Here is a 26,395-nt window from a genome sequence, read left to right as displayed (position 1 = left end):
AGCAGATAAATACATTTGCAGATAAATTACCCATAGAATAACATACAAGATGGAAAAATATAAAGAAAAACTCTTGTTTGACAAAGTGCATTGGCAGCCAGGTTGTGCCCAGGACCATCCTTTTTTTTTTTTTGTGGTCGCGGGCCTCTCACTGTTGTGGCCTCTCCCGTTGCAGAGCACAGGCTCCGGACGTGCAGGCTCAGCGGCCATGGCTCACAGGCCCAGCCGCTCCGTGGCATGTGGGATCTTCCCGGACCGGGGCCCAAACCCGTGTCCCCTGCATCGGCAGGTGGACTCTCAACCACTGCGCCACCAGGGAAGCCCCCAGGACCATACTGTGTAAATTATAGCTCTCTCATCAAAGTATAACCTAGGGCTGCCATATTGCACAGCTCCAGGGTCACCATTCACAACGTAGTCCATGTGGATGGCGCCCACTGAAACTGTGCAGGACATAACCCGCAGGGCCATCTGCAATGCCCTGAAGCAACCGTTGATTAATCCCATAGAGTCTTGGCACCAGGCGTGGGAAATTGAAGTCCCAGAGTCAGGTGTGCTGCCGTGTTGTGGGTTTTGTTGGTTGTTGCCTTTACTCGTGCTTTCTGAGCTCTGGGAAAGGAGGTGTGGAAACAAGCTGTGCTAGTCACAGTGGCGCCGTTCTTACAAGGCAGCTGAGTCAGGAAACCCACGTCACCCGTATGTATCAATCATGTCTTTCTCTGTTCTGAAATATGGCAAAACTGATGGAAATGGCCAGAATGAAAAAGGAAGCCAGGCGCCACAAATGACGTGCCGAGTTGTTCCATGAGGGGGTTGACAGCTCCTTGGCGGCAGCCCCATCCCCATGACTGCCTGTGTCTGGCCTTCCCTGTAGCCTGCTCTGCCCTGTTCCCAGTCCAGCCAGACTCTCCCACGTGGCTCCTGGATACTGTCTTCTGTCCCTGCAATGTCATGACGTCCTGTCTTGCGAGAAGAGCGCCCTCTGTCGGCCAATATTCCTTGCTGCTTTAATGGGGAAGCTCTGCAGAACACAATCGAGAAAGCAAGGGCTTTGGAGTTGGATGGACCCAAGTTGAAATGCCAGCTGCAACTAGCTTTACCTTTCTGAGCTTCAATTTCCAATTTCTGCCAAGGAGCTACTCATTAATCCCAGGTCCCCTTTCCCCCTTCAGTTGTTTTTATAGAGGTCCCTGGGACCACCCCTATCATGGCATAAACTGAGGCTCAGAGAGTTTCAGTGACTTCCCCAAGGTTAGGCATCAATCATATAGATCCAGAGGCAGGATTAAAAGCCGGCTCTCCTGAGTCCCTTGGAGCCTTTTCCTAGTAGCACGAAGCATCGTGGGGCCGTGAGAGCCGAGGCAGGTCCTTCACTGCCCAGCGGTTAAGGAAGGTCTTGCAATTCCCAGTCCAACCTGCAATTTCACACGCTGACAGGGGATGATTCATTATGTGGGTAAAAACGAAAGCCACTGATAATAGGAGAAACTGCATTTTCAGTTATCTGGCTTCCTTGCTTGTTTGGCTCCACTAACTTTTTTTTTGGCTACACCAATGCAGGATCTTAGTTCCTCAACCGGAGATCAAACCTGCACCCCCTGCATTGGAAGCGTGGAGTCTTAACCACTGGACGGCCAGGGAAGTCCCTGGCTCCACTAACTTTTTTTCTTTAATTATTTTATTTATTTTATTTATTTATTTTTGGCTGCGTTGGGTCTTCGTTGATGCGTGCGGGCTTTCTCTAGTTGCGGCGAGCGGGGGCTACCCTTCTTTGCAGTGCGCGAGTTTCTCTTTGCGGTGGCTTCTCTTGTTGCGGAGCATGGGCTCTAGGTGCGTGGGCTTCAGTAGTTGTGTCACGCGGGCTCAGTAGTTGTGGCTCGCGGGCTCTAGAGCACAGGCTCAGTAGTTGTGGCCCATGGGCTTAGTTGCTCCGCGGCATGTGGGATCTTCCTGGACCAGGGCTCGAATCCCTGTCCCCTGCATTGGCAGGCGGATTCTTAACCACTGAGCCCCCAGGGAAGTCTACCCACTAACTCTTTACCAGGGATATTGCTGCCGTTCCTGGACAAATTCAGTTGCGCCCTTTCTTCTCCTTTTTTGACGATGGTGATCACACCTGGTGGCTAATGTTTTATGCTCATTTATTATGGACCAGGACGTGTTCCCAGCATTTCACGTGCACTGTCTCACCCACTTCTCACAGACTAAGAAATGGCTGTTGGTATCCCTGTGTCTTACAGACAAGGCACAGAAATGACACACTCGTCAGGGTCCCAGAGACGGAGCAGAGCCGGGAGCCGCACCAGAGTCTGTGTGATGCCGGATCCCAAGGTCTTAACCTGAGGTCGGCACGTTATGGCCCAGGGCCAAGTGCGGTCCATCGCCTGTTTCTGTAAAGTTTCCTGGGAACACAGCCATCCCATTCATTTCAGTATTGCCTGTGTTGTCGGCTACAATGGCAGAGTAAGCTGGGCAGATCCTATGGCCCACAGGGCTGGAAATGCTTACTGTCTGGCTCTACAGAAAACGTTGACCAGCCTCTGCCTGTAACACTATGCAGTCCTGCCTCTTTCATTTGACTTGGTTTCTAAAAGAAGAACTTAAAATAGAGGGGGGAGCTGGGGAGAAAGAACTCACTCAGATTGAGCCTTACTGTGTGCCAGGAAATGTGCTGGTTAATTGCTTAAGTTTACTGAGGAATAAGAAAAAACAGACAAGCTGGAAAACTAAATTTTGAACAGGCTTTTCAATACCTCTTTAAAAAAGAGCTGGAAATATGTGGTTCTAAATATACATACACATATATATGCATTTGCAAATATAGTAATAATATAATTACATTGACATGGATCTGATAAATGTCCTAGACATTAACATATTATATATACAACAGATGCATATTATAAATTTTACCTGTTTCTTCAACTGGAAAGTTTTCTTTTAAAACTGTGGACTGTTGGGAATTCCCTGGTGGTCCAGTGGTTAGGACTCAGTGCTCTCAGTGCTCTCACTGCTGAGGGCCTGGGTTCAATTCCCGGTCAGGTAACTAAGATCCCACAAGTGCGCGGCGAGGCCAAAAAACGAAATAAATGAAACTATGGAATGTCTTCCCTGAGTCACTTTTGAAGCAGAAATTTGGGGTTTGTAGTCTGAAGCCTGCTGTAGCTAGAGGACTATTTATCTATCTAAGTTTCTCTAAGCAGCGTTTTACTACTTGTCTTATGATTGATTCCTTGGTCTTAAATCATTCTTCTCTGGAGATGCTGCTTTACTTTTATAAGTTGAAAGGTAAACTTGGTGCATGATGACAGTCTGGTGGGTTTTATTTGAGCATGTCATAACCTTTAAAACAACTTTCACTCTGAGTACATAGTGATGCTTATGCTAAAGTCTCAGTAAGCATACTGTCCAGGAAATTTGATTGTTTGCAAGTGTCATAAAACCAACTAAAACTAGCCTAGGCAAAAAAAAAAAAAAAAAAAAAGCTCATGGAACTGAAAAGGCCAAAAGCTGCAGCTTAGGCCCAGCTGGATCCAGGCGCCCAAATCATGGTCAGGAATCTGACTCTTTCTTCCCTGTTAGCTTCCCAATCTCAGACAGACTCTTGCCTCACCTGTAGGAAAGTGGCCACCAGCAGCCCCAGCACCCTACAAAGTAGCAGTTCCAGGGATAGAGCCAGCATCTTCATTGACAGTGGCTTGGATCACGTGGCTTCCCCTGAACCAATCACTGAGGCCAGGGGCCAGGAATGCTCTGATTGGCCAGACCTGGGTTATGGTCTCACCCCTGGGGTGGAAGGGTCAGAGTTCTATGGACTCAGGATTGTCAGGGAAAGGGTGTCTTCCCTGCAAAAAAATTAAGGTGCCCATCCAGAAGATGGAAGAAATGGATGCGGGGGAGGCAAAAACAAAGAAGATGTCCATGACATTAGGAAGCATTCCTATTGCCTAAGTGGAGCCTTCCTAACGGGATTTGCCACTAGGGATCTGGGGGGAGGAAAATGATGAATAATCCACTTTTCCATTGGAAAAGTCCCAGGCCAGTCTCCAAGGAAGCAGAGTTGCTCATTTCTCTCCTGTGGTGAACTGGTGTGATGAGAAGCTCAGAGTCTGGGCCTTAGTTGTCCATCCCCAAGAAGGGTGGTGTTTCCACGTTCCTGGGACCTCTGAATTGGGCCCGTTGTTGAGGAGGATGTGGCTTTACTGTACCGGGGGTTGAGAAGCCGGCAACTGAGTGAATGACCAGAGAGTATGGTGCCCTTCAGAACAAAGCCTCTTTCTGGTCAAGCTTTGTCATCTCCTACCTAACCTTGTAGGATTTCCTCTACCCTGTGCTCTTACAGGTCCCGTGGGGACTTACTTATGTGATGAGAACTCCTGAGGCTGGGTGTTTCATATCAAAGGCGATTTCCCGAGACCAGTGAAGTGGAGGGCACGGGGCAGCAGACAGCCTCAGGCTCGGCCTCTGCAGCAGAAACTCACACAAAAGGACCCCTGAGGCTGTGTTGTCACCAGATGTCTACAGGCGATGCAGATGACATCGGGGGAGGTGGAGACGGGAGCGCGGGCTGAACCCTTAGCATCCTGCTGAGACAGAACCCAGACTCGGTCAGGAACCCGGCCGCGTCCTGCTTCCTCTGGCAGACCACACCCTTTGTTACCAAATCAGAACCACGTTGCTCCTTCTCTGAACTTAGTTGATGATCATTCATTCATTCATTCATTCCGTCTCTCTATCTGGCAAGACCCAATTGAAGCAGGCCAAGTCTAGGGGTAGCAAAAGCTATTTGCAAAAATCCGGCTGTTTTCTCATTAGATTCTATTTCCCATTTTATGGACTGACCAGGAAGCTGATTAGAACTTGAAAGGAAAGGAAAAACCGTAAGATTGAAGATTTATAAGAAAATGGGAAAATTAGATGGGCCAGATCTCCTTTAACACAGCTGGGAAAACCCCAAACGAATGGCTTTTCTGAACAGCTCAAAGGGACTTAATTCTTTTAAGTTCCAAAACCTAAAAATGATGTATAACTTGGCGGTTCTGTGTTCTAAATGTATAACCCTGATTTCTCACACTGAAGCCCCGTACATGATTTACCCTTTTCTTGGGGACATAGAATTATTACCCGTCTCTGAGTTACGGTGACACCCCGGTAGCTGTTGAGATAAAGGCCATTTGTCCTGGCACCAAGTAGCACCCTCTCCTGGCTTCTGAGATCTACTGGCCATGTTTTCTAGTCTCCATTCTGTCTTTCCAGGTCCATGGCTCCTCCATGCTGCGGTCAGTGTCCCTGCTCGCCACCATCACCCCTACCCCCCAGGCCCTTCCAGACCATGGGAATTAAGCTCCACATCTATGTATGTTAAATTCTTCTGTAAGGAAGCCGGTCTCTTCTCCCTCCTTTATGGATTTACTCACTAATGTATCTATGTCAGTATGGATCCATGTATACTGATTTTACACTTTGAATTATAATCCAATACTCATTAACTATTTCTTCGCTCAAATTCTTCCAGCCTTGGCCACTGGGAGCTCTTTCAGATTGCTTGCTGTGTCCTTGAGCATCTCCCCACCTTTTCGTTTTGGGCACTTGCTTACTCTCTGCTGTTACAAGATGCACCAGGCTTAGCATGTGTTTTCCCCATCCCAGCCCCAGAATCAAAGTGCTTTTTATTTACACTCCATTTGCCAACTGTTCAGCTCAGTCAGCGAACATCTACCATGAGTAGCAGGCACTCTGCTGGGTGCCAGCACAGCCAGCGATTGGCTGGTAAATATTTAATGACCAGCTCTCTGGGAAAAGTAAAGTACATGGATGCATAGCATAAGGTTTACTGATATAAAGAATGTGTAGCACAGTCTATCCATGTAACAAAATATACAGTACTCTTTCTTGTAAATTCTATATAGCCAGCTGAGTCTCACAGAATGCTTTCATTGACTTTAGGTGAACTCTTGTATCCATAGCCAATTTCTCATTGCAGTTGACGAATGAGAGAGTTCCCAACCTGAGCACTGATGGGTATTTTTGGATATTTTGGATTTATGAATAATACAAGTGAAAAAAGAAAGACGTTAGAACTTCACATGTTCATCAGTGACATGAGTGACTTTGTTGCTGCATCAGATAATAATTTTTAAATACTCGAAGAACGTTTCCCCAATTTTTTGCTCTATTCATAACATAACGGCTAAGACACAACATGCTTTTGTATAATCTGCATTGTTAACATTTTCTCCGTTACTGTCTTAAGTCTAGGCAATCAACAAAACAAACAAACAAACAAAATCAAGCTCTACATGAACCACCATTATTAAACCTATTTATAAAACTTTTTAAAAACCAAGCCCTCATTTATAACATTTCCTGATTTCTATGGTGTAATATGCACTCCACGGTCAATTTCAAGCTCCCAATGACGCATCCCTGAATACAGAGAAGGAAAGAGAGGTGTGGTAACACATTACTATGTAACATTTCCAACAGAAACATATAGTAGAGTGAAATAACCTCAAGAGCATAGGTAATAATAAAATAGAGTAAAATAATTAGGAAGGGGTGACTTTTAAGTTTGTATACCAATTGTTTCTGATATAATTTAATTGTAAATTTATGTAAGTTAATTCTTATTAATGGCTGTGTTTCTCAACCAGTTGGCAAAATTCCTGGACATTTAACAATCAGTTCTCGTGGGCGGGTACCAGCAGGCCCCAGCACTCCTCTGGTACAGCAGTGAACATACCACAGGTCTTCCCGGATGGAGGCTGGGGTCCTCTGAGCTGCTTCCAGGACGTGGCATGTACCAGAAAGAATAACACTTCCATAAGACAGTTGTCAGTGTTCCTAGAAAATCCCATTTCTAAGTAGCCCATGCGATGTCTTGTGTTTTTTCACACCATCTAATGTTCATTTCCTTTTTTTAACTTGGAAAATATCCTATCATTCACTAACCAGTCGTCTAAGATCCGTTTGTGAGTATGGAAAGCAAGTAATAAATCATGACTTCGAGTAACCTAGAAGTCCTAAGAGCACAGGTATTGGAGTCAAATTGTGTCACCACTTCCTGGCCGTGAGACATTGGGCAAGTCATTTAACCTCTCTGAGCTTCAGTTTCTTAATCCACACAATGAGGGGTAAAATGCCTCCTGCAAGATTATTCTGGAGATCAGATGAGACCACATGCATTAAGTGCCCAGCACAGTCTGTGGCACATCTGTGGCTTCTCTACACAGTGGCTCATAGTCGTTGTATTGTCCACAATTACTTACAAATGGCAGAGCACATAACAAGCTCTCCAAGGGCAAGGTCTAAGTTTCCACCTTCTCTGCAGGCTCCAGGGCTTCCTGGCAGAATTCATGTGTACTGTAGGCACTCGATGTGCAAACTACTTCGAATTTTTTTTAGGGTGTCCCATTCAACTTACACTCTTTTCAGGGTTAGAAGCAGATATTGGGGAAATAACACAAAGAACAAATAGATAATCTGAAAAAAAATGGATAGTGATTTCTTGAGTAAATCATTGACCTGTGTTTATTAAAGCTAATATAAATTCAGCCGTGGATGTGGTCATGGTTAATCCAGGTGGTTGACAACCTGCTTTTTTTTTTTTTTCGGTACACGGGCCTCTCACTGTTGTGGCCTCTCCCGTTGCGGAGCACAGGCTCCAGACACGCAGGTTCAGCGGCCATGTCTCACGGGCCTAGCCGCTCTGTGGCATGTGGGATCTTCCCGGACCAGGGCACGAACCCGTGTTCCCTACATTGGCAGGCGGACTCTCAACCACTGCACCACCAGGGAAGCCCCAACCTGCTATTTTAAAGGTAGTATGGAAAAGAAATCAGGAGTATCACATATGCTACCTCAAAAACAAAACAAAAAACCCAACCATGGCAACATACCATATGGTCAGAGAACAGACACAAAGAAAGAGAAAAGGCATTAGCATGTATTTTTAAACTAAAGTTTCTAAAAACAGACTTGAAGACTTCCCTGGTGACACAGTGGATAAGAATCCACCTGCCAGTGCAGGGGACACAGGTTCGAGCCCTGGTCTGGGAAGATCCCATATGTCGTGGAGGAACTAAGCCCATGCGCCACAACTACTGAGCCTGGGCTCTAGAGCCCACGTGCCACAACTGCTGAGCCCATGTGCCCCAGCTACTGCAGCCCATGCGCCTAGAGCCCACACTCCGAAACAAGAGAAGCCACCACAAGGAGAAGCCTGTGCACCACAACAAGAGTAGCCCCCCGCTCGCCGCAACTAAAGAAAGCCTGCACGTAGCAACGAAAACCCAACACAGACCAAAATAAATAGAATTAAATCTAAAATAAATAAATAATAAAAACAAACTTGTTGATAACTGACCTTGACCCCATGCTTCCTGTACAGCCCAGAGCTAGCTTTTAATGTGAGTCTTCTTCTTATGTTTGCTTTTCTCCCTGCCTGTATCGTTGTAGTTGCCAGCAGCAATTTCTGAGAAAACCTTGACCTTCCCTTTGATAAAGCAAGCCGGGAAACTAGAGAAAACCAACTTTAACCATCCAACTAAAGCTACCCTCAACCAACATGCTTCAGAGAAAAAAAAAAACAAACCTTTATTTTTAAATGTTTAAACCCGAAGAGCTTGGAGTCTCTGCTGCGTTTATACATCTTTGGCTCCTTCCCACTAGGGGCCCTATCGTTCGGGCTCTGTGTGCTGCAAGCGACAGAAACCAGCTCTAGCCAGCCTCAGGGATGGAGCACTTCAGGGTAGCACTCCAGCCAGTGCTCAAAACCAGCTTCCTTATTTTCCCCACCATGTTCACAGCAGCATAGTTATAATAGCCATGAGGTAGAAACCACCCAAGTGCCCATGACGCTTAATGGATAAAAAAAATACACTCTAAACTGTATGGTGGAATATTATTTAGCCTTAAAAATGAAGGAAGGGCTTCCCTGGTGGCGCAGTGGTTGAGAGTCCGCCTGCCGATGCAGGGGACACGGGTTCATGCCCCAGTCCGGGAGGATCCCGCATGCCGCGGAGCGGCCGGGCCCGTGAGCCATGGCCGCTGAGCCTGCGCGTCCGGAGCCTGTGCTCCACAACGAGAGAGGCCACAGCAGTGAGAGGCCCGCCTACCACACACACAAAAAAATAATAAAATAAAAGAAGGAAATTCTGACATGTTACAACCGGATGAACCTTGAGGGCATTATGCTAAGTGAAATACGCCAGTCACAAAAAGACAGGTACCATGTGATTTCACTTATTTGAGGTACTTGGTACTTAGAGTAGTCCAATTCATAGAGACACAATGTTGGTCACCACGGGCTGGGTGGCGGAGGGAATGGGGAGTTGTTGTCTAATGGTTAATAGAGTTTACGTTTTGCAAGACGAAAAAGTTCTGGAGATCCATCTCACAGAAATGTGACTATACTTAACACCACTGAACTGTATACTTTAGAATGGCTAAGATGATAAATTTTATGTTGCAGGTTATTTACCACAATTTGAAAAATAAGTAAAACGCTTCCCTCTCTCCATGTCTGGGCTCCACTCCCTCATGCTGGCTGCATTCTGAAGTCCCACCAGGTCACTCCAGATCCTGGTGTCCAGCCAAGTCTTCTTGGGTCTCCTTGGCTCTGATTGCATCACTTGCCCCACCACTGAACCAATCAGTATGTCCAGGGAGTGTGATTGGTTGATTGCTTAGCCCCACCCACAGCAATGGGCCGACAGATTGGGAGGGAGATTCCTGGAATTTCCAGAAGAGCCAGGTGGGTTGCGGCCTGTCCACTACGGCAGTGAACCACTTGAGTCATGAGATATGAGCACTCCCTTTAGCACCCTGGCAGTTAGTGGGCAGTGAGGCACATCTACCTGAGCATCCCAGCACAAAAGGGAATTCCTCCACACTACCCGTGGTCTCTCGATTTGTTTTCTATCAGGCGGGGGTAAAACATATTCAAATTTCCCCCTTCCCACCTTCAGCCCTTTCATTCGATAAATCTTTATTAAATCGATGAGGAAAGGTTGTAGGAATGATTGAGGCAAGACAGCCCCAGAGGAGAGGACGGGAAGGGATAGGATGGATGGAGAAGTGAGTGCAAGGCAGGAGCAGGACACCTCAGCTTCTGAAAGGAGAGAAAGGAAGAAAGCTTAGGTGGAGACCGAGGTGCCCACAGTGGAGAGAAATTCGAATCTTCACATAAGGTAACAGAGTTTTGGAACACTGCCAAGTCCGTTCCTGAAACAGGTTTCAACGGGGCCAGTGTCATCATAAATGCTGGGCCAGGTATCGCCAGGCAATTGGAGTTTGATTTTCCCAAACAGTGTTCTCCCTGACTCCAAAAAAGTCTTCAGGGGAATTCACCAGATTCTTGACTTGGCTGGGAAAGACTGTAGCTAAAAGACTGGTTTGGGAACCTGAGTGAGTGGAGAACCTTCCTCTTGAATACAATCCAGCTGGAGCTATAGGAAGTTCTGTCTGCCAGTGCTCCTATTTCGGAAGCATTCTGTCCTGTTTCTCATTCTGTGTCTGCAGTCTGCAGAAAGAGAAACGTGACCGCCACAGGCGGCAAACCTTTGAACTTAGCTTCTTCCTTGAAAAGTGTGTTTTTTTCTGCCAAGCGACTGGGGGTGGGGTTGGGGCAGAGAAGGGAGAGAGAGACAGAGAGGGAAAGAGCTTTCCAGAACCCCAGTCCCACCACCCTCTCCACCACCACCTGAGCTTGGTGAAGTCCTTAACCTCTCCAAGCCTCATTTGTAAGCTAGGAATAAGGAGAGCTCCTCCCCTTCAGGGCTATCGCGAGAAATCGGTGAGTAATTACAGTAAATGGTAGCATTCACGATGTCACGGTTTAACCACTAGGCACAGGGAGGGACGGCCACAACAGCATTAACCAAGAAAAAGCCAGGTGTCAGCACCTCTCAGCATTTGCTTCTCCCGGTGTAGATGGATTTTGATGTGCTCTCTAATGAAAGTAGATAGAGACATCTTCCGCCGGGTCAGATGAAAAAAGGTTCCCTCGATAGATATTTATGGAGCGTCTGCCAAGAATCAGATGTGGCAGATGTTGAGGATCACAGGCTAATGAGCCAGCTGGGTTTCGAGCCAGTTGGGGTGCCTGCCACCCCAGAGCTCTCGGCTTCGGGGAAGAGGTGGAATGGGAGTGCCAGGGAGACACACAGTGTGGATGTGTGTGTCCTGGAGAGCTGGGCTTGAATCTCGGAGATGTGTTCATTCATTCTTTCAACCAATATTTAAGGACCTACTGTGTATGTGCCAAGGGTTTATTCTAGGAGCTGAGGATACGGTGCTGAGCAAGGTAGACAAAAAGCTGTCAGCCTCTCAGAGCTCAGAGGTGGCGTTGTACCAGCTCAGACGCTCACTGCCAAATCTGTGATCCTGGGAAAGTCAGTAGGTCTTGCTCAGCCTCGGGCTCGTCACAGAGCATCAGGGGTATTAAATGAGGTAATGCATGTGAATCTCTTGACTGGGTGCCTGGCACGAAGGCTGCACCCAATAAATGGTGGTGCGATAGTGTGCAAGGTGACCCATGGTGGGGACCAAAATCCCAAATTTGGGGAGTCTGGGAGGGCTTCCTGGGGGAAGTGACTTATACGCCGAAATCTAGGGCAGCAATTATGTCGCCGGGACAGAAAGGTGAAGACCACGCCAGCTGCTCGTAACCTCCCCTGACCCTCTTGTCTGCCCCTGCAGGTCTCCTTCCCATGGGTGAGGGGCCCAGCACCTTGGCCAAGGCCACAGCCACCTTGGGCCACCCAGCAACTGAACCAGTCACCCTCACCACCACAGACCCCCTTCTACCCGGGCATCTGGACAGCGCCAGTGCAGAGGAGCTGGTCGCAGGGGTCCCCCGATCCCCCCATGGTCCCACCAGCCTCCCTCAGGCAGCCCATGAGTGCCAGCAAGAAGATGTTCTCCTTCAAGGTGGACAGAGCCGCCCACAGCATTCCCATCATCAGGCAAGGTACTCATGGGCGCTTCCTTGGCGGCTTAGGGGAGGGGCTTTTGCTAGGAGGATGGGTCTCAGTTTCTGCTTTCCCCCTTTTTTTAAAATTTTTATTGAGGTGCAGTTGATTTACGGTGTTGTGTTAGTTTCAGGTATGCAGCACACTGAATCTGTTCAACATATACATGTATCCACTCTTTTTTAGCTTCTTTTCCCATATAGACCATTACAGAGTATTGAGGAGAGTTCCCTGTGCTATCCAGTAGGTCCTTCTTAGTTATCTCTTTTATGTATAGTATTGTGTATGTCAATCCCTCTCTTCCAATTTATCCCTCCCCCCTCTTATTCCCGGTAACCATAAGTTTATTTTCTACATCTGTAACTCTATCTCTGTTTTGTAGATAAGTTCATTTGTACCTTTTTTTAGATTCCACATATAAGCAATATGGTATGATATTTGTCTTCCTCTGGCTTTTGCTTATGTTCTCTGGTTCTGAAGTAGAACATAATCAAATGTGAAAAAATTGGGATAAGCAGAAAGTTAGAAAACAGTAAAAGATAAGCTGTCACCCTTATCACCAGAATTCTCCCTGTTAACTTTTTGGTACAAACTCCTCCAAGACTGTGCTCTGCCCATCTGCACACGTCAGTACCTCTGTGGTGAGTGAGTGTGTGTGTGTGTGTGTGTGTGTGTGTGTGTATGTATATATGAATATATATGAATGTGTATCAGAATCTAAATTTATATACTTCGACTCAGATGTACAGACTTATTGGTGACTGAAATCCCTCTTGCCTTAAGAGGTTTTTAAATATTTTATTACCATTTTACAGGTAAGAGGAGACTGAGGCTTATGGAGAAAATTACTTCTCCGGAGGTTATGTATTCAATCTAATCTAATCTAACGCTTTTCAGTCAAATTTAAGGCTGGTTATCTCAGTGACTGTCACTCACAGCCTGGTCACTTTGGGGACACACAGCCATCAGGGTTTCCTTCTCCCCCCTCCCCCCGAGAAGGCTTCATGGCATTTGGGCAGGAGACTTCCTGTCTGTCACCATCCTCTCGGCCTTGCCAGCCTTACTGGCAGAGTAGCTGGCTCGACTTAGTCCCTGGCATGATTCGCAGGTTTCTTCTGTGGCCACTGGTGTGAAGGTCCCATTCTCTGTTTTCTGCGTCCCAGCCCCAGACCCCTCTGAATCCCCAGGTCTCTCGATGCCTCCACACCCTTCCCTGGTCTCACTCAGGACCACTCACCTAGTCACTTCCCTCAGCCATTCAAATAATAGTTATTATTCTGAAATATACAGACTAAGGGGCAAATGAAAGGTATCTCTGCAGTTTACATAATCATCATCATCATCTAAGGAATGCTCATGTACCTACGACCCAAGTTAAGAAATTACTGAGCCATTTCCCCCCAGCATTTTAATGTGAAAACTTTCAAACATACAGCAAAGCAAAAAGAATTTTACAGAGACACCTCTCCTCCTAATTCTACCGCTAACACTTTGCTGTACTCTTTATTACATTTCTGTCTACCCATCCTTCTTGTCCTGCATTAATCCATCTTATTTTTTGGATGCATTTCAAAATAAATAGCACACGTCTGTAGTCCTCCCCCTAAATGCTTTAGCACATATACCATTAACTAGAATTCAACATTTTTGTCTCCTTCATGTAAAATGAACAAACAATGTGTATTAGTTATCATGATTGCATAACGAATTCTCCCCAAACGTAGCAGCCTAAAGTAAAAATCAAACATGTGTTATCATCTATACGGTTTCTGTGGGTCAGGAATTTGGCAGCAGCTTAGCAGGACGGCTGTGGCTCAGGGTCCCTCGTAAGGCTGCAGTCATCTGAAGGCTTGACCTGGGCCGGAGAATCCACTTCAAAGACGGCGTGCTCACATGGCTGTCAGCAGGGGGCCCTGGTTCCTCACCACATGGACCTGCCCAGAGAGAGGCTCGAGCGTTCTCAGGACACGGCAGCTGCTCCTCCTGAGCAAGTGATCCTGGAGGACAAGATGGAAATGGCAACATCTCTTGTGACTAAGCTTCAGAAGTCATGCTCTGTCATTGCTGCAATATCTTGCTGGTTACACAGGGCGTCACCCTCCAGTGTGGGAGAAGACTACACACAGGCCTGAAGACCAGGAGGCGGGGATTATCAGCAGTCATCTTGGAGGCCGGCTACCACAGCCTGCCCTCGGGTCCTCAATGATTCACACTCCTCCTCCTCTCTCCCGAGGCCCCCCAAAATCTCACCCCAGTAACAGCATCGGCTCAAATTCCAGAATCTCGTCTAAATCAAGTCCAGGTACAGATGGGGCTCATGGGTGTAGTACGTTATGTTCAGCTCATCAAGTACTACTTCCAGAAATCTGAAGACCTCTGAACAAAGGGTCTGTCCCTCACACACCCAGCATATATTGGTGGGACAGACATAGCATAACTGCTACATACACTCCTCTTGTTCCAAAAGAAGAAAAACAGGAAACACACAGGAGTCCCTGACCCAAAGCAGTTCTGAAGTCCAGCTGGGAAAATATCGGCAGTTCCTTGATTGGGCTTCAGTCCAACGCTTGTCCAGAAATGACTTTCCAGGGCTCTTGGCCCTGCCCCTGGTCCGTGAGTTCCGCCTTCTGAGTCGTCCTCCCTTTCCTATGAAAGGTGTCCCATGGATGTGGCTGCATAGTTTTATAGCCTGCTTCCTGCCTGTAGAAGCTTGGGGTCCAGACGCTTCTTTGACTTTTGTGGGTCTCTGTCAGTCTGAGTTGGCAGTGCTTCTTATTGGGGTTCATCCTATTAGGCAAAACCCACGCCCACAGATTTTTTTGGACCGAAGCCCTTCCACCATGGACTTCTGCAAAGACTGACAAAGGACAGAAGCTTCTTAGAAGCCCAGTTCTTTGACCGAATGGTTCTCCTGGACACTGCCCTGGATCTGTATTCTTAACAAAGGATTTTACAACCACACCCTCAGCTTCTTCTCTAGACTGTGTTTTCTTGAGAGTGCCCTTGATTTGATCTTTGCCCAGAACCTGTTTCTTACATTTCATTTGCCACCGGGAGAGGCAGGGAATTTTCAAGCCCAGAGCATTGCCCTGGTTTAACAGCCCTTCCTTTAACTGTCTCTCCCCCTCACATTTCACTATAAGTAGCAAGAAGTAACCAGGCAGCACCTTCCAAGACTCTGTCTGGGACTCTCTCTAGCTAGACCATTCAGCCTCATCACAAACATTTTCTACCTTCCTCATGACCACAGGCAATGTGTTAGGAACCCTTCTGCCACCACCTGACAAGGATCCCTTAACCCCAGTAACATTTTCCTCACTTTCCTGGAACCCTTCCCTCACTGCCTCCTCAAAGGCCATCGGGCTTCTACTAAGATTATTCAGGCTTTCTCAAAGACTCTTGGCCAAAGTCCTCCAGCTTCTGGCCACTGTTCCATCCCAAACCACTCCACATTGTAGGGTTTTTGTTAAATTTTGCACCACTCCTGGTGCCCAAACCTGTATTTGCTACTTATTGTTGCATAACAAATTACTGCAGGATGTAATGGCCTAAAACAACAGTAAACATTTATTATCTCCTAGTTTCTCTGAGTCAGGAAGTTGGGAATGGCTTCGCTGGGGGATTCTTGCTCAGGATTGTCCATGAGGTGGCAGTAATGGTGGTGGCTGGGCTGTGGTCCTCTGGGGGCTTGTCTGGGGCTGGAGGACCCACCTCTAGGATGGTTCACTCACATGGCTTTTGGTAAGAGGCCTTAGTTCTTCACTAAGTGCACCTCTCCATACGTTGCTTGAGCATCCTCAAGCTGCCAGCTCCTCCAGACAAGTGGTCCTAGAGAGTGAGGCAGAAGCTGCAATGTCTTTTAGGATCTAACCTCAGGAATCAAACTGTGTCATTTCTGCAATATCCTTGGTTACATAGAGAAGCTTTGTTACGGACTGAATTGCATTCCCCCAAAATGCATATGCTGAGGCCTCAATCCCAATATTGCAGAATGTGACCATATATGGAGATAGTGTATTTAAATAGATGATTGGGTGGGCCCTAATCCAAGGGCTGGTGTCCTTGTAAGAAGAGAGGGAGAGACGCCAGGGATGCACGTGCACAGAGAAAAGGGCATGTGAGGACACAGCAGGAAGGTGGCCGTCTGCAAGCCAAGGAGAGAGGCCTAACCCTGCCCACACCTTGATCTTGGACTTCCAGCCTCCAGAACTGTGAGAAAATGAATTTCTTTTGTTAAGACCTCCTATGGTGTTTTGTTATGGCAGCCCCAGCTAACTAATATAAAGTCCATCCAGTATTGGAGAGGATGATGCAAGGGTCTGAATACCAGGAGACAAGAATCAGTGGGGCCATCTTGGAGACTGGCTACCACACCATGAAAGGTGTAGATCTTGAGTGTGCTCATTGAGTTTTGACGGTCGTGTACACCTATGTAACCCAAACTCCTATCAAGATATAGAACATTACCATCACCCCAGAAAGTTCCCTCATGTCCCTGCCCAGTCAATTCCCAGCCCCAGGCCCCAGAGGCACCCACTCTTCTGAATTCTCTTCCTGCTATGGATTAGATATTCCTGTTCTAGAATCTCAAGTACACAGAACCATGTAGTACATGTTCCTTTGTGGAAGGCTTTTTTCACTCAGCATTGTATTTCTGAGATTCATTCATTTTGTTGTATGCATCATGTTCTGTTTTATGAACATATATACAGGGTTTTGGGGGTTGTTTTTTTAATGCGTCCTTTGGACACATGGCACATAGGCTGTTTCTTTTCTTTTTTTCACTCCGCCATTTAAATTTTTCCACTGTAATCACCGGTTTCTCCAGTGCCATGTTGAACTTGGGGCTTCTCTAAAAGACTTGCATCCCCCCTGGAGAAATGAAGGATGATTCGTATGGCTTAGATTCCCTCACATCTACCTGGGCTCTATCTCCTCAGCCTCTCAGCCAGGTCTCATGTTTCCAAACGTTTGCCCTCGTTCCCCTGACACACTCCCCATCCTCAGAAAAGGACTTTCATCTTCCCGTGTCATGGGGAGTTCCTTTCTGTCTGGGCCTCTCTACTCCACGCTTTAGAGAAAACTCTGTGCTCCAGTCCTCCATGCTGTCTCTTGACAGAAAACACCTCTTTTTAAGGGTTCCGAGAAAGCTCTTTCCTCTCTTGGCAAAGCTGGGCTCTTCCAATTAAATTGGTTTACTGTTAGACTGTCACCTTGCTTTAGACTTGAAAAATTCTATTTGAAAACCCAAAGCCAAGGATTTATTTACTGCAGATCAGGTCAGGGTTTCTCAATCTTGGCACAGTGACATGTGCGGCCGGATAACTCCTTGTTGTAGGATCTGTCCTGTCCACTGTAGAAAGTTTAGCAGCATCCCTGACTCCTACCCACCAGAGATACCAGTAGCAACACCACCACCACCACCAACCCTAACTGTGGTACTCAAAAATGTCTCCAGACATTGTCAAAAATCAAAATGTCATTTTGCCTGGGGGAAAAATCACCCTGTTTTAGTTAATACTCATCCTTCCTTTACCACAAGGCAATAAAACGTCAGCTCCAAGGCCAAATCTTAATGGCAAGAGCTCATGGGAGGTGGGGAAGAATTACTGAGAAAAGAAAATATGTGGAGTGACTTATTAAAATAGCATCTTGATTCATATATATATATATATATATATATTTTTCCCAATAATGGGATCATATGAACCTAACATAGGTAACCTTCATTTTTTTTCTTTTTTTGGCCGTGCCGCTCAGCTTGCGGGATCTTTGTTCCCCAGCCAGGGATGGAACCTGTGCCCCCTGCAGTGGAAGCACAGAATCCTAACCACTGGACTGCCAAGGAATTCCCTACCTGATTTTTAAAATTCAATAATATATCATAAACATCTTCCCACTTCAATACATTGACTGCATAGTGGTTAAAAGCATAGGCTTTGAATCCAACAAACTTAGGTTCATCCCTTGACTCTACCACTTACCAGCTGTGTGTCCTTGAGCAGATGACTTGACGTCTCTGTGCCTCATACCTCTCACGTATAAAATGGAGATGGGAATAATAATGCCTATCTCACTGGGTTGTTATGAAGACGAAATCGTATCCTGCGTGTAAGTGCTGAGCACAGCGCCAGGTGCATAGCGAACATTCAGTAAATATTAAAATATTTAATATTTTAATATTTAAATTTTAATATTTTAATAATTTTAATATTTAAATATTAAAATTTAAAAATTAAGTTATTACCTAACCATGATTGTTATTTAACTTTTATTTACAACTTACAATGTCTGAAAGACACAGTTAAGGTGCACACAAACTGCCCCTGCTGCAGACTGGTGATTATTGGAGCGCACCAGGACAGCTGGGGGTTGTTAAAATATTAAAGTAACTTCCCTGCCCTTTGGCCAACAGCTCATGCCCGAAAATTCTTAAAGTGCCTGCGTCCCCATATCCGCCTTCCCACCGCCCCAGCCCTCCCGACCCTACCTGGGGCTTCTCCCCACTGGGACCTCCGAAGGATCCAGCATCTAGAGTTAAGTTGGTTTGGTCATACATGGCCCTTAGGTTCTTTCTGATAAATAACAGTAGCCAGTAAAGAAGTTTGGGGCAGGTGAGGGGTAACTGCTCCAGCACCTCCCTGCCTGGGTGTAAGGAAAGCAAGTCTCAGAGCAACTTCTAGCCCCACAAAGACTTTCGGTAAACACACCTTCCCTAATAAAGGGACCCCATCGATCAGCCTGTTCTGTAAGTTTTATGAAGTCCCCCCTCCGGCCATCATCTTGCGGGGAAGGGTCCCTCAAGACAGCCACGACAGGGTCGCAGAGGCAGCCGGAGTCACCCCTAGAGATGGCATCAGATGCCAGAACTCTAAGCTGAGACTGGACAGGGGCCCATTTAGGGTCAGACCCCGTGGCCCTCCCTGGGGACACAGGCCAGGCAGTACCTTCCTCCAGTGGGAGACGATTTCTTGAGGAATCTGAAAACAGATCAAGACTTCCTCCTGAAAATTCAGTTTCCAAATTGAGATACACAATCAGTGTAAAATAAACCCCAGATTTCAAAGGCTTCATGCCTCGAAGAAAAAGAATATAAAATATCTCCATATTTTTTGTCGATTACGTGTTGAAATGATGTTTTTTAATGTATTGGGTTAAATCAAATTGATCATTAAAAAATTCATCTCTTCTTTTTACCTTTTTAATGCGACTACTAGAAAATTGAAAATTGCATTCTGTAGCTCCCATCATTTCTCTATCAGGCACTGCTGCTATAGTCAGTTAGGACTTAGCTGCTCAGGATCCAAGAGAGTCAGATGGGGGCAGTGAGCTTTAAATAAAAGTTTTCTAATCATGGACCTAGTTGGGGAGGTGGAGGGAGAGAAAATGGGCAGCTGCTGAAGTTCCAGGCCCTTGTGTTCCTCGCGCCCCAGGAACCACTGTGGCCAGGGCTGTTCATTCAACACGCAAGGCTGTGCATTCTCCGGGCACCACAGGCCATCAGCTATGTCCACTAGAGGTTCTGGGGTCCACAAACAGGTTTGAGACCTGGCTGGGGGGCAGGAATCTTTGACTCTAAAATGCATAAATAAAAAAGGCAGAAGCAAAATGAATAGATGATGAATGTCCACAAACATGACAGTGCCTGCTTCATCCATCATTGATGTTAAGACTCATGAAAGTTCCATCACCACTGAAAACAATTTGTTCAGCTCCTCACTTCACAGGAAGACAAGAATGTGCAGTGACTGTCCAGAAACCATAGTCACTTGGAAATTTAAAATACGCTGCTTGGGCCCAAGTGATCTCACACGTAGAATTATAGAAATCTTTACAAACGTTTCTACACCAAGAAAATGGTTTCTACACCATTCAGTGTTGATGTGAGTGAATTGCGAGATGTCTGATGTGATACAGAGTGGGGCCCCCAAACACAATGCCATAATCCCTGAAAGTCATATAAACAGGCCTTGTAATATTGGGGTAAATAAGAAAAAAATTAGGAAAGCTTAAATGTCTATCAAGTGGATCCTAGTTAAACACATTTGGCACACTTGGACAAGGGACCACAATGCTACCCTTGAAAACAACCAAGTACAGCCTCAAATACTGACATGGGAAGATGTTTTTGATATTGTTAGCTGAAAAGTAAGCTGGATAAGCATCTCTGTCATGTAAATGCATTTTTGTTTTTTGAAAAGATATGGCTGCAATAAAACAAACATAGCTAATGTTTAGGGCTAAATGCTCTACTTGAGGGGTCAGCAAACTTTTCCTGTAAAGAGCCAGATAGTAAATACTTTAGTACTTGTGGGCCACATGGTCTCTGCTGCAACTACTCAGCTCTGCCTTTGTAGCTGGGAAGCAGCCATAAATAATATGTAAATCAATCACTGTGGCTGTGTTGCAATAAAACTTTATTTACAAAAATAGGCAGAAGGCCAGATTTGGCCGCAGGGCCATAGTTTGCTAAGCCCTGCTCTATATCATTATTCTATTTAATCTCCAGATAGCCCTTTATAGCAGAGACTATCAGTGATCCTAAATTATGTATGTGGAAACTAAGGCTTAGAAAGAGCAAATGACTTGCCCAAGGTCCTCAGCTCTTATGCAGCATAGAAAAAAGTCTGGAAAGAGACACACCACAGTGCATCAGTGCAGTTAATGCTGGGGAAGAGAAATGAGGCAGCTCTTACCCTTTCCAGTCCTCCTGTAATGCTTTCAGTGCATAAGTCTCATGAATGTGAAGGTTAATCTGAAAATATTCTTTAAGACTTTGGGGAAACTCACTGTCTCCTCTGCATTCTCTGTTGACCTTGTGTGTTAGTGTGGACCAACGCGGCGGAACTGTCGGAACAATCAGTGGCCGAGGAAATTCCTGTGGCAGAGCCCTACAGAGAAATTTTTGTGGACCAAGACCTGGCCCAGTACGATAAGGTGAGGGGTCTCGGGGAAGTACAGAGCTACAGCAGCAAGAGGGACCATGGAGAGATTGCCACTGCCTCTTGTTCTCTGTGTCTCAAGGACTGTCCCTTTTTCCTACTTCCAAGAAACCACCTCTTCCTCCCAAGACATTCAGCCAGGTTTGGCCACTGCTCATTTTATCCCAAATAACATCTACAACTACAAGGTACTGAGCACCTACTGTGTGCTGGGCCATTTCCTGTGCACTTGACATTTATTAGCTTGTTAATCTTCACCATCTTCAAAATAGATTTTATCACCCTCACTTTGCAGATGAGGAAACTGAATCTCAGAGAGGTTCAGTAATGTGTTCAAGGCTGCCCAGTGCAAGGAGCAGTGTTAGGATTCAAACCGAGGTCTGGTTAGCTTCTCAGTGGGTACTTCTAACTCCCACACAGTAATCACTTGGTCAACCTTCAGTGATGGAACAGTGATGCAAAAACACGTTCCTTGCAGGAGGACGTGAGCCCTGAAGTCAGGGAGGCGTGGGCCGAGAGACTCGTTAAAGAACCAGAGAGGTTTAAAGCAGGGATGCGAGCAGAACAGGTGGATTCAAGCCATCCTGGGAAGGGCCCAGGTCAATTTCTCCCCACTTAGACACGACTCGAAATTTACTCTAAAAGAAGCAGTCTATAATATCTCGCTTTCCTTCAGGGCCAGGGCCTGCTCCTGCAGCAATCCTCAGAGTTTGTGAGGAGCAGACCTACCTGGGGTTCTTGTCAGACACGGAAATCCAAACCTTCAGGAGGCAGGGGGTTCCATCCCAGGCATCCTGGGACCAGACTCTGAAAAATGTTGCAGAAAGGCGAGAAGCCACACTCAGATTCTGTATTTATTGCTGTGTAACAAGCCATCCCAAAACTTAGCGGCTTCAAACAGCAATTCATTATTCCCCAGAATCTAGGGGTTGACCTGGAAGGTTCCTTTGCTCGTGTCCCCTGGCCTCACTCATGCGGCCTCAGTAAGCCGCTGGCTTGGCCAGGTTGGTTGTCGGTCTCCATTGGCCTCCTTCCCACATCTAGGGCCTCAGCCAGGACGCCTGGACTGGTGCGCCCCTTTGTGCATGTGGTTTTTCATCACAGCACAGTGGTCTCGGGGTTCCCAGGGGGCCAGAACAGAAGCTGCACAGCCTGTAAGAACTTGCCTGGAGATCATGCAGCATCACTTCCACTCCATTCCGTTGGTTAAAGCTAGTCACGGGGCCAGCCCAGACTAGAGGGTGGGGAAATAGACTGGATGGCAAAACTGCAAAGTATTTGTAGGCATTTCTCAACCTGCCTCAATTTTAACTTGGAAATATAGTGCAACCACTATAATTTTTTCTATTTATAGAAAATTTTTATAAGCCATTTATCATTTTTTCTATTTATAATAGAAATAATTCTTTCTCTTTATAAGTCGTTTATACCCTGACTTGCCAGGACTCCTTCAAGTGACAATAAACAAATTAGCTTGAGGGGGAGCATTGATTAGCTCATCTTATTGGAAAATTTAAAGGGCCACTAGCTTCAGGTATGGCTAGATCCAGGAGCTTGAATAATGTCATCAGAACACCTCCCCACTACCAACTTCTCCCCTCTGTTTCCCTCAGTGTCTGGCTTTCTTCATAAGGCTGGCTTTGTGTGTTAGAAAAGACAAACTCAGGCAAACAAGCCTACATGATCCAAAAGAAGGCAAGATCCTCTCCCTCTGTAATCGATGTGTGAAATCTCTGATTGACCAGCTTGGGCCACATGCACATGGGGAGGTGGGACAGGAAGGAGCAGGGCACATGACTGACAGTCCTACCCAGAGCAAATGGAAGGAGGAACACTCCCTCCAAGAAGGGCAAGGGGACCCTCAGCAGGAAAGCAGAACCCACAGCTGTCCACTGCCCTCTGCAAACTTCTTATATTCCAGCACTGGCACGGGGCCTGGCACTTAGTTGCTGCCCGTTGAATGTTTGTTGCATGAAAAATGAATAAGCACCTGGCTGATCATAACAGGGTGAAACAGGGGAAACTGCCCAGGAGTAGGGAATATGTCTGATGCTCTCTCTTGAAGTTTTGCCACCAACTTTCACAAGGACCCAAAGGAAGGCCCCTGGCAGCAGCTGGCAATGTCAGACAGGCTTTCTCATGAGCGAGACCCTGTCCTTCCCCAGGTCACGGAGCTAGCAGGTCGTGAGGCTGACTGCACGGCTCTCCTGGGAATGAGCTGGCCCAGAAATTGCCCGTTTACCTCCTCCCGTGACTGCTTTGGAAAAGGCCTCTGGGGAATTTCTTCTTCTTCTTCTTCTTCTTCAGTTTTTCTGACATTTTATTGATAACGTCTGGTGAGAAGTTTGGGGGAAATTTTTTTTCCTTTTTTGGAAAACCTAACCAATTCTTTGGCTGCAGAGCTTTATCACTGGAGAGATGGAGGACAGGGTTAATTATACCTGTGGGTACAGTCTACCAGCAATTTTGTTTTTCCAGCCAAAACTTTACATGAGCCCATGCAAATAAATCACTATTCCTGTCTCATTTACTTTCCAGATTGAGTTACCTGGAAAAATTTCATACATGAAGAGCCAAAAGAGGCTGGAAATATTAGAAGAGAGGAAAGGGAAAACAAATATTTCAGAATGTTTTAAGTTAAAAAAATAACCCTCATTATAAGCAGAATGTGGTCAAACAGAATGTTGTTTTCCTAACTACCTTTCCTAGGTCCCCAGTGTGCTAGGCTGAATATTGTAAATGAAAACATTCTAAGTAAACTTTGTAGCAACAAAAGTTCCCAAGTGGGTTGGTTGTTCTTAATATGAAAGTCTAATTCTCGGGGAAAGGAAAGTTTCCGTACCTGTGAGGTACAGACATCCATTACAGGAGTCTATATACAAGTACATCATTTTAACCCAATTCTTGTCTCTATGAGATTTTCCAAGCGACAGAGATAGCCTTGAAAGTCTGCTTTTTCCCTCCCTGCCTGCCCTCACCTTCCCAAAGAATGATACCATATTTTTCCTGTCTTTCTTTAAATGGGCTCAGCCTTACACCCAGACCCACACCTAGTAAATTTCCCATCTGGCCTCCACCCAGGATGAAATAATTCAGCTGCTGGGAAAAGAAGTCAGCCGTCTCTCCGATTTCGAACTTGAATCTAAATACAAAGACACGGTGATAGCAAGCCTGCAGAACCAAGTGGCCAACCTGAGGCAGAAGCTGTTGGAAACAGCTGCCTCCAGGCAGAAGGAGAGGGTGATCCCGCCCAAGTTTCAGGTTCTGCATGAAGAGGACGATGCCCAACAGAGAGAGATCCAGAGCTTGAAAAACCAGGTAGGGCTCAGAGACAAGTGGGTCGGGGCCTTGGGGTCACAACACAGGGTGACAGCTCTCAGGTAGAGCCTGGGGGGAACCACCCGGGTAGTTAGAAATGGGCAGTCAGCACAGCATGGTGAGGAGTACAGTTCCAGGGAGTGCAGGGTTGGCAAGTTTCTAGCCTTGTAAGAACAATATTAGATTTCATTAAGTGCCTACCATGTTCAGGCCCCAGTGCAGGTGCTTTTGGTGCATGAGCTTATTTATTTATTTATTTATTTATTTATTTATTTAATTTATTTATTTAATTTATTTATTTATGGCTGCATTGGGTCTTCGTTGCTGTGCACGGGCTTTCTCTAGTTGCAGTGAGCAGGGTCTACTCTTCACTGTGGTGCATGGGCTTCTCATTGCAGTGGCTTCTCTTGCTGCAGACCATGGGCTCTAGGCACGTGGGCTTCAGTAGTTGCAGCATGAGGGCTTCAGTAGCTGTGGCTCGCGAACTCTAGAGTGCAGGCTCAGTAGTTGTGGCCCACGGGCATAGTTTCTCCACAGCATGTGGGATCTTCCTGGACCAGGGCTCGAACTCCTGTCCCCTGCATTGGCAGGGGGATTCTTAACCACTGCACCATGAGGGAAGTCCCCTCATTAGCTAGTTAAACCTCAGTCTTCTGGCAGATGCCATTCTACAGATGAGGAGACTGAGGCACGCTCAGAGATGCCCAGGAGCTTGTTACAGCTTGCACAGCAAGTGAGAGGCAGTGATGTGACTTGGGCTCAGCTCTGCCACCTTGTACACCTCATGCTTTCACACCCGCTTTGCATTTCCACCCAAGTCCTGTCGCTTCAGTGACCACTTCTCACACCCACCCGGACCCAGCCAGAAAGAGCTGGAGGTGGGGAGAAGGAACCCCACAGTGTTCCAAACACTGAGGCCTTTATCAAACCCTGAAGGCAGCTGCTGGTTCATTTATAGGGAATTTCACCAAAAATTCTCCACCCAGAATGTCTGGATTTACCAGTCAACTTCCTTCCTCCTGAAACTAAATCCAAAAGAAAAAAATTTTTTTTTTAAGTTTTAAAGAACTACTTTAAAATTGGCCCCTGATCTTGTACATAAATTATATCTCAACAAAGTTGATAAAAAAGCAATAGGTCATTGATGAATTTTGGCCTCAGTGCATAATTCTGCTTAAAACCATAGTCAGATTTGGTTCAACATGGCGGAGTAGAAGGACATGCTCTCACTCCCTCTTTCGAGAACACTGGAATCACAACTAACTGCTGAACAATCATCGAAAGGAAGACACTGGAACTCACCAAAAAAGATACCCCACATGCAAAGACAAAGGAGAAGGCGCAGTGAGACAGTAGGAGGGGCGCAATCCCAATGAAATCAAATCCCATCACTGCTGGGTGGGTGACTCACAAACTGGAGAATACTTATACCACAAAAGTCCACCCACTGGAGTGAAGGTTCTGAGCCCCACGTCGGGCTTCCCAACCTGGGGGTCCAGCAATGGGAGGAGGAATTCCTAGAGACTCAGACTTTGAAGGCTAGTGGGATTTGATTGCAGGACTTTGGCAGGACTGGGGGAAAGAGCGATTCCACTCTTGGAGGGCACACACAAAGTAGTGTGTGCATTGGGACCCAGGGGAAGGAGCAGTGACCCCCCTAGGAGACTGAACCAGATCTACCTGCTAGTGTTGGTGGGTCTCCTGCAGAGGCAGGGGACAGCTGTGGCTCACCAAGGGACAAGGGCACTGGCAGCAGAAGTTCTGGGAAGTATTCCTTGGCATGAGCCCTCCCAGAGTCTGCCATTAGCTCCACCAAAGAGCCTGGGTAGGCTCCAGTGTTGGGTCACTTCAGGCCAAACAACTAACAGGGAGGGAACCCAGACCCACCCATCAGCAGACAAGCAGATTAAAGTTTTACTGAGCTCTGCCTACCAATGCCACAGCCAGCTCTACCCACCACCAGTCCCTCCTATCAGGAAACTTCCACAAGCCTCTTAGATAGCCTCATCCACCAGAGGGCAGACAGCAGCAACAAGAAGAACTACAATCCTGCAGCTTGTGGAACAAAAACAATATTCACAGAAAGACAGAAAAGATGAAAAGGCAGAGGGCTATGTAACAGATGAAGGAACAAGGTTAAACCCCAGAAAACAACTAAATGAA

The 26,395-nt window shown here is 46.4% G+C and overlaps 1 protein-coding gene across 1 annotated transcript in view; it reads left to right on the top strand.

Moving 5' to 3' along the window:
• Positions 1-26,395, top strand: part of LOC308611205 (forkhead-associated domain-containing protein 1-like) — a gene marked incomplete at both ends in the record, with an annotated part of 87,818 nt that overhangs the window by 24,407 nt on the left and 37,016 nt on the right. Inside the window, 3 exons of the mRNA XM_081260082.1 lie at positions 11,701-11,971; positions 20,800-20,909; positions 23,996-24,232. Coding sequence (XP_081116208.1) covers positions 11,701-11,971; positions 20,800-20,909; positions 23,996-24,232 — 618 coding nt within the window. The remainder of the gene's footprint in view (positions 1-11,700; positions 11,972-20,799; positions 20,910-23,995; positions 24,233-26,395) is intronic.

This window comes from Mesoplodon bidens, assembly GCF_964165515.1.
Source record: "Mesoplodon bidens genome assembly, contig: HAP1_SCAFFOLD_291, whole genome shotgun sequence".
Taxonomy (NCBI): domain Eukaryota; kingdom Metazoa; phylum Chordata; class Mammalia; order Artiodactyla; family Ziphiidae; genus Mesoplodon; species Mesoplodon bidens.
The sequence above is the reverse complement of the archived record's forward strand: the minus strand, read 5'-3'. Positions and strand labels throughout refer to the sequence as shown.